General features: G+C 40.2%; 1 protein-coding gene across 9 annotated transcripts in view; it reads left to right on the forward strand.

Moving 5' to 3' along the window:
• Positions 1-8354, forward strand: part of shank3b (SH3 and multiple ankyrin repeat domains 3b) — a 54517-nt gene extending 46163 nt beyond the window's left edge. For 7 of the 9 annotated variants that reach the window (XM_079816406.1, XM_079816405.1, XM_079816410.1 and 4 more), the window contains 5 exons: positions 317-453; positions 1739-1838; positions 2001-3876; positions 4053-4082; positions 4722-8354. In XM_079816406.1, the coding sequence (XP_079672532.1) occupies positions 317-453; positions 1739-1838; positions 2001-3876; positions 4053-4082; positions 4722-5289 (2711 nt within the window). In that variant the 3' untranslated portion in view covers positions 5290-8354. Of the gene's footprint in view, positions 1-316; positions 454-1738; positions 1839-2000; positions 3877-4052; positions 4103-4721 lie in introns of all 9 variants that reach the window. The other 2 variants (XM_079816409.1, XM_079816408.1) reach the window with 2 other exon arrangements.
• The last annotated feature ends 3796 nt before the right edge of the window (positions 8355-12150 follow it).

A 12150-nucleotide genomic window follows, 5' to 3' on the forward strand; every position in this document is an offset into this window, starting at 1 on the left:
GTTGCCTGTGACTGCGAAAAATTGTAAAGTCAACGTGTACGTGTTTGTTTTCTTTTTGTGGATTGTTGACAAAGTAGATGAGCTGTTATGTATGTGTTTTGTGGTGTTTTTGTGAGTGTATATTTGTTTTAGCTCTCCTTCAGTTGTTCAGACTGTGTATATTATACACATGGGATCTGTGTACTTGTATTTTCGGATGCAGTTGGTGATTGTGTTTGGTTTTCTGTGATTTGATCAGAGGACGGACTGGAATACTGGTCAGGAATGTATATTAAGTGTTTCTGTATGTGTGTGCATCTGTGTGTATCCCTCACAGAGAAGTTGGATGAGATGTTGAGTTCGCCCAAAGAACCGGTTGTAGTGATGAGGCCACGCCCTCCAGAAACAGACTCCAGAGCAGCCACTGTGAAACAGAGACCAACAAGTCGCCGAATTACACAGGCTGAGATCAGTGTGAGTCTGATACACATAAGCATACACCGTTTAAAAATCAAAAGTCTAGTTGGTTTACATAAATATTTAAAAAATGGCTTTAATGCAACCACACCTTTGCTTCATGTTCCATGAATATGCAAATTAGCACCGCCTCCACTCACTCACACTAGCTCAGAGATCGTTATCGCTTCTCGCTGGACGTCGTTTGACTCTGCAGTGAGAACCACTTGCAGAGATCCACTCGCTCAACTTTACTGTAGTAAACGCTGCACAATGGCAGCTGGAAATACTGATTTAATTCAGCGATATATGTTTGAACCAGAAACTGATTCAGAAGAAGTGGAAGAGTGAATTATACAAGCTCTTATACGAGTCGATCTATCAGAATGGTAATGCATTTTATGTATCGCTCTCTATAATGTCGGACACATAACGTTAATTAGTATGTTTTGCTTGTCTACGTTATCAAACTAATGCTAATAATGTGTTGCTAATGCCACACAAACCATGTTCCCGTTCGCCATCTCAGAGAAACGCTTTGAACATCACAGAACGTCAGTGGAGAAAGGCATATAGTTTATAACATTGTATACATAATTCACCCACTATATTGCTAAATGTACCCGATTTTTAATATCAACAGAAAAATATACCAGGAAAACCTTCTCTTGAGGCTCCCCTGCTTCACAGCATAGTAATGATGATATGCTAAAGCCCGCCCTCACGTTGACATGATTGGTTACAAGGTAGTTTGTGACATCAGAAACACCGCCGTGTTTTTGAGACTTTTTTTACTGCAGTTTTAAGAAGAAAATACTCAGCAATAGTGTTGACTTATGAATTTGCACATGGTTTGTGTTAAAGCATATTAAAAACACCACATAGACATATAAACAACATTAAAAACTAGATTTTCTCCACAGGGGGTCTTTAAAACACTTATTAATATACAATATTCTATAAAACAAAACAAAAAACAAAACCCTTAATATACGGAACAAGAGCCCTTGTTATATATGGCAACAGGTAATTTCTGACATACTATGCATTGTATGCAACAGATGGTGCACATCACCACTGTAGTACAGTAGCCAAATTGTGTGAGTAAAGATTTGGCTGCCGATCAGTTTTTGCTTATAATGCATATTGTCTTTAGGTTAGAAAATGTTTTGTTTGCAGTGATGGCATTTTCTGTTTATTTCTTTGATAGCTGATTAATCAAAAACTGATTTGTTTGTTGTTCTGACAGTAACTGAATTCTGGCCAATATTTGACTATCTATTGTTTTTGTTTTTGTGTGTAGTCTCTGTTAGAGAGGCAGGGTTTAAGTGCAGGAATATCTTTGGCTGTGGACAAAAGTCACATGCAGCTGCCTCGGGGAATGTCAAGAACCAAGTCATTTGGTAATGCGTCATTTGGCATGCATATACACAAATACAAACAATCTTATACATTTGTAAATGATACACCAACATAAAAAGAGCTGTTTAAATATAATGATCACCAGAGTTTTGATCTTTGTTCAAAACAATACAGCCACAGTCTCACCGAGGATTGTTTTATAGGTGCTCCTGAAGATGAGAGAATTGCGGCCCTGATTGGAGAGCATCGCTTTCCTAGAAGCTCCTCAATGACCGACAGCTTTAGACAAGATAGTATTCCACCACCTCCACAGACAGCTCCTCCACCACCTCCAACTCCCTACTTTCTGGATTCAGGCCCACCTCCATCCTTTCTTCCACCTCCACCCCCTTCTCGCGCTGCCAATCAGAGTCGTTCAAGCTTCCGCCCTGGGGCGGAGCCCAAACTCCATGGCCCAGTCACGACAGACCGCCAGCGGAAAACACGCTCCATGATCATTCTTCAGGACACCTCCCATTTGCCAGTGGAGCCTGCCCCTATTGCAAGACCACAAACGCCTACCTCTGGAGCGGTTCCTCCTGAACGTGGTCGTAGGCGTGGACCACCTGTAGAGAATCCGTATGCTAACGTAGGTCGTCTAAGTGCGGTCTATACTCCTACCAAGCCCCAGCGTAGAAAGAGCCCGCTAGTCAAACAAGGCCCAGTTGAGGAGGGAGCTCTTGCTCAGAGTAGTAGAGACCCTTCTCCTATGGGAGGGTTACGGATTCCCCACAGCAGCCGAGCGGAGCAGTTCCAACAGCAGGTTCTCTCTGAGCGAGCTAGGATCACACCTCCTGGGGCCCGACGCAGACCCAGCGTTTTCCTATCTGTAGAAGGAGGCGCGACAGAGCCACAGACAACCCCATTGCTTTCTCAGTCCCACTCAGTGGATGAGTTGGCTGAGTTGCCTCCACCGGCACCAATGCTCTCCCCTGGCCCACCACCAGGGGGCACCACTTTTATACACCCTCTAACAGGTCGACCACTGGATCCTTCCTCACCTTTAGCGCTTGCACTGGCTGCACGAGAACGTGCCCTTAGTGGCCGGAATACACCCACTCCTACACCATCCCCTACACCTTCGCCAACTCAAGGCCGAGCAGTAGAAAGGCCCGAGACGGAAGGAGGAGCGACGCCACCTGCTCCTCTCGAGGCTCCTCCATCGAATTCCTGGAGGGATGAACCGGTCAGCATCACAGAAACAGCAAGCCAAGTGACTAGCGGTAGCCCTGGGTCTGGACGAAGCCTGGAAGAGGCACTTGCTGCACCCGGCGGGCAAGGTGTCCAATCTGCGCTGATGGATACAGAACATACCCCACCCGCAGTCCCACCCACTCTACCTTCCCCTGCCCCTACCCTCTCCAATCTGACTGCTCGGAGTCTTACTATGAGCTCAGAGGAGGAAGCAGAGCCATACACGGTGACACTTCCCCCTGCGTTGCTCTCATCTAGCGACGAGGAAACCCGAGAGGAGCTTCGCAAGATAGGCCTTGTGCCACCCCCTCAACCCTTTGCTAATGGCCTTCTAATTAAAGAAACACCCAAAGCCACTCTAAGCATTTCACCTAGCGGATCACGGCCATCCATTGCCAAGACCTCCTCTGGGAAAGCAAGCGATTCGACGGCAGACTCTGGGGTTGAAGACCCACATATGGAGACCACCAGTACTGTTTCCACAGTCTCCAGCATGTCCACTTTGTCTTCAGAGAGCACAGACTCCGCTCATGCAAGCAAACCACGTTGTGGGGTGGGGCGTGGTCGCCCCGCCCATCTCAGGGACCCACTGCTTAAACAGTCATCAGACAGTGAGCTGCTTCCACACCCACCCAGCACAGGCCCCAGTCGTCCACGCTACCTATTCCAAAGACGCTCCAAACTCTGGGGGGAGGAGCCCCGGGCCCAGATGAGTGGGTCCGATGAAAGTCGGCCTGCTGCTATGGGAGCAGAGTTGCTAAGCAAAGACTCTCATTCACTGGGAGAGGAGCCACCAATGGGAGCACCACTCGACCCTGGCAGGAGATCGCCTGTGGGAGGTGCCAGGTAGGAAAGAACTTAACAACAGCAGCACATTTTGCACACCTGCATGAAACACAGCACAACTTTCAATATCATTTAGCAATACACCCACTTGACTTTTGACACCCTTAGCCACACACCTGGTTAGACTGCCTATCCATAACACACGTGTGTGTGTGTGTGTCTGTATGTCCTTGCAGATGTGAGGAGATTGGAGGAGAGAGTAAATCGTAGGTTTTTAGCTCTGTGGGTAAAAACAACTCCTTGTCTAACTAACTTTCACTAAACCCCTTACTGCAGCCGTTAATCAAGCTGCAAATGCTACTGTAGGCTTGTCTTAAAGGCTTATGGTAGTTCATTATGCAGTAACTGAGGCATTTCAGCTTCTGTCTGTCTTTGCGCAACGAAACTGGAATTTTCAGTGTACCACTGTGGGGCAATCAAATTGCTTTTTAATAAAAAGTTAAATCTACATTTAGTTGATATTGCTGCATTGGTTGTGGTAAGTTGATTGCAGCAAGTTTTGGATGCTTACAAAATGAATACCCAAAAGCATGCTGTGGTGGAAATACTGTGATATGCTAATGCACCAATTCTTTATACCCTTTCTGAGGACTCCAGTTTTATATTAACTGCTCTAACTGTCATTTTATTGCATTAAGTTCTCACTGCATGCTCTGCACTATTTAAATTCTCACAAACCCCAAATGCTTACAGCATTGGATCCACTTTCCTTTTCTCTCACATTAGCATCCCAGTAGTTTCCCTAAAGTACTGCAGTTAAGACTTTTCCTTAGTTTACTTTTTTGCTTCTGCTACATCTTCCGCTCTCTTATTCGTCTTAATTTTTTTCACTCTCTCTCTCTTAGACTCTTTAGTAGTTTAGGGGAGCTTCACACCATCTCTCAGAGGAGCTATGGCACCACCTTCACAATCCGGCCTGGCAGCCGATACCCAGTGACCCGTAGGACTCCAAGCCCTGGAGCCACCCCTGAACGGAGTGAACCATTGGGGCCTGTTCGTACATTCGGCCCTCACCACCACCATCACACTATCCTCAAGTCTTCTAGCCTAAGTTTGCCCCAGGAGCCCAAGGAGGTGCGTTTCGTCATGAGGAGCGCCAGCGCTCGAGCCCGCAGCCGTTCTCCATCCCCCTCGCCATGCGCCTCCCCCTGCCCCTCACCGGTACTGGGAGCCCCTCTCCTGGCCCTGCGACCATTCAGACAGCGCCCCCTAGCACTGTGGAGTAAGTATGATGTGGGAGAGTGGCTAGAGAGCGTGGGATTAGGTGAACATCGTGCCCGGTTTTTGGAGCACGAGATTGAAGGCGCCCACCTTCCTGCCCTGACCAAGGACGATCTGGCTGAATTAGGGGTGACGCGAGTGGGACACCGAATGAACATTGAACGTGCACTGAAGCAGTTGCTAGATAGTTGAGAGTCAAAATGCAGGATATAGTTCCATGACAAAATTATTTAATTTTTACTGTTAAAAGTCTAACACCATAGATTCCAACCCACTTTTTTTTTAGCATTGCACAGCCCTCACATATTATAGATTTTACCCAAGCACCCACCATGTTTCTTCACTAGTTTGCGGCCTACTAAGAATAAAAATAACATGCTGGACAGGAGTGTGGACCTACTGCGCAATATCTGCTATTTTCAGCTACAGGTCGAGCTGGCCGTGTTTTAATGGGTCTTCTGCACAATAACAAACGATATAGCCAGCAAACAGCCATTTCCTTCACGTGCCATGTTTAGCGCATGGCAAACGCTACAGAATGCTTTCACATTAACAGAGGAGGTTTAGGAAAATCTTCACCGTCTGGAATTGTGTGCATTTCCTAGTTCCAGGAGAGAGACTTCTGAATTTTAGAAAGCGGTGTCAACTTGGGTATAAAATAAAAGAGAAGAGTTTAAACCTCTCCTGTAAACAATGCCAATGCTTCCAAGTGCCCGGGAATTTACAGTATGTTAACAGACCATCTTGCAACTCAACAGTAGATAGCCATGTTAAAGGTGATTGTAAAATGCATTGCAGCAACTGGACTTGGCATGTGATCGCAACATGTCCAAGTAAGAAAGGATCTGACAATCTGCCCTAAACCAGGAGGAAAAAAAACTTCTCCCAATACAATACAAGTGTGGCCTTGAGGTAATACTGCCGCCATCTAAAATTTGTTAAAGATAGATATTTTCAATCAGTACATTCAATTTTATATGTATATGATATATATGGAGTTATATATATATTCAAAAAAGAAGAATGTATGAGAATAAGGTGAGATATACTTGTCTTATACCCTGTGAGATTGTGGTCTTACTTTATATTTGTTATTTTATTTGTCAATTATCAACCAATACCCTAACACGAACACAGTTACTCTTACTTTTTTCCCCATGGTATAACTTGTGATTTGTGAGTTATAAACATAATCTTTGGACTAGTTAATGGTCAGTTATTTAAGAATTTCATAATTACGGACAGACCTTTTTTTGTCTATTATGAATAAATGCTCGGTAAGACTGTATGTAGAATAATTGTTTTGTTTAAACAGAGGATTTGAAATACCAGGGGATTTAGGTATACATTTATTTGTTACCTTTTGTATATGATAACTAATAATAATAATCAGTTGATCATTTCATGCCGATCAATTTGTGAATTTAAGACGTTACAACGTTTCTTTGGTTACGTACAGTATTGTGGAATTCATTTGGGATTTAATTCTTTCAGTATAGAACAATATGAGCAAAATATGCTACCTAAGGGCTTTTAACACAGACAAATTAAACAGTGTTATTAAAAACATGTTTCAATGCAGACTGCTAATTTGTCTGATCCCCAGTTATAGGAAAATCTACAACTTAAAAGTAATAATATTATGCTCGCAGGCCTCAAACAGCCGTGTGGCCCTGACCCTAATGACCCCATGTGTGTAAACACACGTTTCGGTTTCTAGAAGTTTTACAGCGCGACCAAATTACTAAAAGTAATCTGACTACAAGCACATCTACTGTGAATATAGAATTATTTTTCTCAGTCCCCGAGATTGTCATATTAATCAATCAAATGTTAAGATTATATTGTGTCAAAATTATCTGGTAACTAGCTTGACTGGTTTGTTGTGTTTTGTAAGCTGGAACAGTAGGCGTTGCTGTGGTTTACACATTTACCTAACAGTTCAAGTGCCAACAGAGGAGAACAATCCTCACACTTGTCTCTCCTCCGGTTGGTCAATTTGCACAAAGATGTGGGTGCTACTGTTTATAAGCCATCTGCATAAAATATTACTGTACTTCCCTCATCTGTCCCTGTCCTTCTCCCTCTCTTCCGATCCTCACTCATTTACACTCGCAAAGACAATTATGTAATTAATTACTGCAGCCATGTTCTTTTAGTTTACTACTTTTAGGAGCCCTCTCTTTGAATGTCGACTTCTTTTTTGTATTCTTTGTTGGATGAAGTGATTTGAGGATCAAGCTTTTGGACATGTTTGCTTTAAAATGAGAAAAATGTACACAAAAATATAATTTGACTTGTCTGTTATTAAAGATCATCTCTCAGGCTGTGGGGATTAATCGAATATTACATCGTCCTTCTGTGGAGAAAAAGAAGAGGGTCGGATTTATTATGTATAAATGTATACATTTTTAGGGCTTTAAAATGTATACAAACACATTTTCAGGTTTTTTATGATTTTTTTTGTGTGAACCGAATTGAATGTATAATGGTAGAGAGATAAAATCAAGAGATAAAGGAAAATGCCAGTTTTTGTAAGAGTGCTCATATACTTTAAATACAACCCAAGTGCTGAGAGTCCATTAAATCCAACATGCCAGAGACAGCCAAGGTTAAAACGTTACGTAATTGAGAAATCAGAGTAAATATACAAAATTATAGAACTACATGGAAAAATGTTAGGTAATCTATTATAGGCTATTGAGCGACAGTCCAGCTTGCATATCTTAAATGATTATATGTAGGGCTGGGTATTGACACAAATTTCACGATTCGATTTGATTTAAATTCAATATCAATTCTTTTGGATATACACAGTATGAGGTACAGTACATGGCAAATGTTCTGAAGGAAAAATATCTCTCAACTGATGCTGTAAACTACAAAGCGAGTCAGCTCTATATTACTAATGGATTTGTATATAAAAAAATTACGCAGTTTTTATAATTTACATTTACGCATTTGGCAGACGCTTTTATCCAAAGCGACTTACATTGCATTCAAGGTACACATTTACATTTTGTCCGTTTTTGCTTTCCCTGGAAACCAAAGCCATGACCTTGGCGTTGCTCTACTGTTTGAGCTACAGGAAAAATAATAATCAAGTTATACTAACTTTATAATAACATTTATGTTTCTACTTTAAAGGTGGTCATAAAAACTTGACGGATTTATTCAAACATATCGAAAGAACAGTAAAAAAAATGTATATGCTCTTTTTCATTCGAATAAAAAAGCTCCTCTGGAGTCCATTTTTCTAGCTGACTAACAAGTTTATGGCCATTGAATGGCTTTTCTGAGGTAAATTTAACACATGACATTGTTTACAATCTGTTTTATTGACATCTTTACTGTTGAAACATTTAGCAATGACATGAGGCATGATATGGATTTCGGTAAGTTTTACCTTTACTGTATTTTTCAACATACCTTCTGATGTTAATTGGTATTTATTTCGTGCTGTAACTTGTAGTAAAGCGGACGAGATAATCAGTTCACGATGATCAGGAAGACAAATGGACGAAAGTGCAACCAAATGGCGAATAAGCCTTGCCTTCTAAATGAAAGAGCCAATTGTTGATTAGTAAAGTCTTCATGTCACTGCAGCTGCCGCTCCGGTTGCTATAGAAACAGGCACTGTTGTGAGACTGTTAGGATTGTGCATGCGTATTAGCTTTGTCCAGGCTGAAAAATGCAGGTTTTTTTGTCATGATTCGAACTTTTAGAAACCAAATTTATGAGACAGTTGTGGTCAGATTTCATTGGTGATTTCAAATATGTAATTTAATTCGCTAACTTGGTGAACAGTTTTGGAGAATTTAATGTTTCCCCATTCAAAGAGAAATAAGCTGCACTTGCATGCCCGAGAGGCGTTTCAAAGATGGCCGCCGAGTGAAAGGACTTGTCTTAAAGGGACTTTGCTGTCGCGCCAAAACGATATTTATTGTTTACATTTCGTACATTTAAATGGACAGAATTTAAAATCTGAGACTTTGTTTCATTTCAAAAGTAACAAAGCTTATTACGGTTTATTGCATGGGAGGCGCTACAATGTTCTCCCGAGATATCTCGCGCTGCAGCTGCTGCCACACATCGCAGGGGTTGAAATATTGGACATTGACTGATGATTGAGAAATTTGTCTACCTAAGTTAAATTCTCACACTCATTTTTCAATGATGCACTATATGGGAGATGTTGCCACTATGGCAACCCGATTAAACTATTTTTAAAAAGGGAAATCTGTTTGAATTGAATTGCTAAGTAAAAAAAGAATGTATTTACTTACAAAAAATTGTTTGGGCCAACAAAAATTGGAACTAATAAACTGCATAAAATCACAACACATAACACATGTGACAACATTCCTAACCTGCATTTTATTAAAAAAGTGCAATTCTACATAATATTAGGCTACAGTGTGGTTTTATTATGTTTAATTGCTTACAAAAAACCCACACATATGATTCATCATATTTACTAGGCCTATTATGATAGTGGAATTTATGTTGGGAGGACAGACGTCATAAAAGAAGAGTCCAAATTTAGCAGTTTTGAACCATTTGAGGCCACCAGTGCTGAAAACAAGCATTTATGCAATTGGACTTTTGACTCAAAACCTTTGGTTACTGACAAACGGCTCGTGACAACTTTTCCATGTGACAACTAGCCCTGCTAGTCCATAAAATGCAGATCAGTAACTCGTACATTTAAATATGAATGAAAGATATAGCTTAAGATAAATTAAAGTAGGCTATACTAAAGTTAGTTATCATTACAGACACATTACTCATCATGCCAACAGTTATTCTCATTCATGAATGTTTTTTATGAAGCGTTACCAATTATTTATATTACATAAGTAGCCTAATTATTAAACAAAGGAACAGGGCCTCATGAAATTTGATGAATATCATGAATTGACCGTGGCCTTGGATTTAAAGCGATTTCAAAGAATAAAATTGTCAAATGACTGGGATTTATTGTAATGCAAATTTTATTGTAAAATATGCACATTCACTCAAATAATATGCCAAAAACGGCTCTGCGTGGATAAAAATTATTTTGTGGTGAAGTAAATACTACAGAAAAAACTAATGTAATTTATACATGAAAAAGTTAGTTGAGGCAAGAAAAAACTAAATTAACTCTATATTAGGACTCAATTCAAACTTGTAGAAATGAAAGCGTAAATATTAACATTATAAAATTAAGTAGGCCTACAACTAAACTTTTCTGATACTGGTGTTCCCTTCATGCACTGGGGCATGAATAATTAATAAAGTTGATATTTTCCAGCTCTACACTGTTTTATTATTGCTTTATGTTTTGTAACATTTGGAGTTCATTTTGTACTCAAAACGACACAATCATACTGAAAAACGGTCCACTGAATGTTTCCGTCATTGTGTGCCAAGTATTGAGGTCTCTGTGTTCGGGTGTGTACTATTATGTAGATATGGGGTCTACACAATATTGTATTATTTACTTAGATGTTTCTAAGTAAGGCATACACATTAAAAGTGTGGTTTAATTCAGTGTTATATTGGTTAAGTGATAATAAGTAAAGGAAATTTCAACTAAGTAGAAATTACTCAACCTTGTACTGGCTAAGTTAAATGTACTTATTTTCTTTGTTAAATGATTAGTTCACCCCAAAAAATGTAATTAGCCCATGATTTACTCAACCTCAAGTCATTCTAGGTGTATATGACATTCTTCTTTCAGACGAATACAATCGGAGTTATATTTAAAAAAGTCCTTGCTCTTCCAAGCTTTATAATGGCAGTGGCTTGTTGAGTCAGTTTTGAAGTCCATAAAAGTGCATCTATCCATCATAAAACTGCTCCACACGGCTCCAGGGGGTTAATAAAGGCCTTCTGAAGCGAAGTGGTGCATTTGTGTAAGAAAAATATCCATATTTAAAACTTTATAGACTAAAATAACTAGCTTCCGGTGGTCAGCGGTACGCAAGTCGACTTGAAAAGAGTAACCCTTAACGCATATGTATTGACGAACGTAGAAGCGCAGAGGATAGAGCAAAACACCGGTCATGAATTAGAGTCTAAAACGAGAAATTTTAAATGGCAGAGGATTTCGATATAAGAGAAGAGGGGCTTGAGTTTGTTGCCCAGCACTATTCGCGAGAGGCGTCAAAGCTTGTGATGCTCCTGTACATCGCGTCAGGGGATACTCTTTCGACTTGCAAACTGCTGACCGCCGGAAGCTAGTTATTTTAGTTTATTAAGTTTTAAATATGGATATTTTTCTCACACAAATGCACCACTTCGCTTCAGAAGGCCTTTATTAACCCCCCGGAGCCGTGTGGAGCAGTTATATGATGGATAGATGCACTTTTATGAACTTCAAAAATGACACAACAAGTCACTGTCATTATAAAGCTTGGAAGAGCCAGGACATCTTTAATATAACTATATAATTGTATTCCTCTGAAAGAAGACAGTCATAGGCTAGACCTAGGATGACTTGAGGGTGAGTAAATGGGCTAAATTTCATTTTTGGGTGAACTAACCCCTTTAATTTTACTTAATTTAGTAGAGTTTACTTAATTCCAAATGTAAAATTTACTTAAAAAATATGCGTGCAAAAGGAAAATTTGGAAACTTTTGGTAATGTTTCTTGTTCAAACGATTTACATGAATCAGAATCACGTAAATTAGTCTATCAAAATCAAAATGGCAACGTTTGACAAAAAGGCGAGTAGCTCTATATCACTGTTCGTGATATATCGTAAAACAGTTGACATTTAGCCTATTATATGTTTTATTATGTGTGGCTATCAAATACCTTACCTTGAACTCTTGGACCATTGAAGCATCATTGAACTGAAGCACATTTTTTAGCAAACATTAAAAGACGCCTTCTCAATCACTACTTTTTCCCTGTCTGTTAAAGGAATATCTTACTCACCAATATTTTAATAATTCTATTTGTTAAATAGCCAATATTTAACGTAATTTCCCACCCTTTTCATCTGTATTAGCCTCTTTCCATCCATGTTATTTTTTGCGTAACGTCACGCGCGCCGTACTTTC

The sequence above is a fragment of the Gobio gobio genome (assembly GCF_949357685.1).
Source record: "Gobio gobio genome assembly, chromosome: 5".
Classification (NCBI taxonomy): domain Eukaryota; kingdom Metazoa; phylum Chordata; class Actinopteri; order Cypriniformes; family Gobionidae; genus Gobio; species Gobio gobio.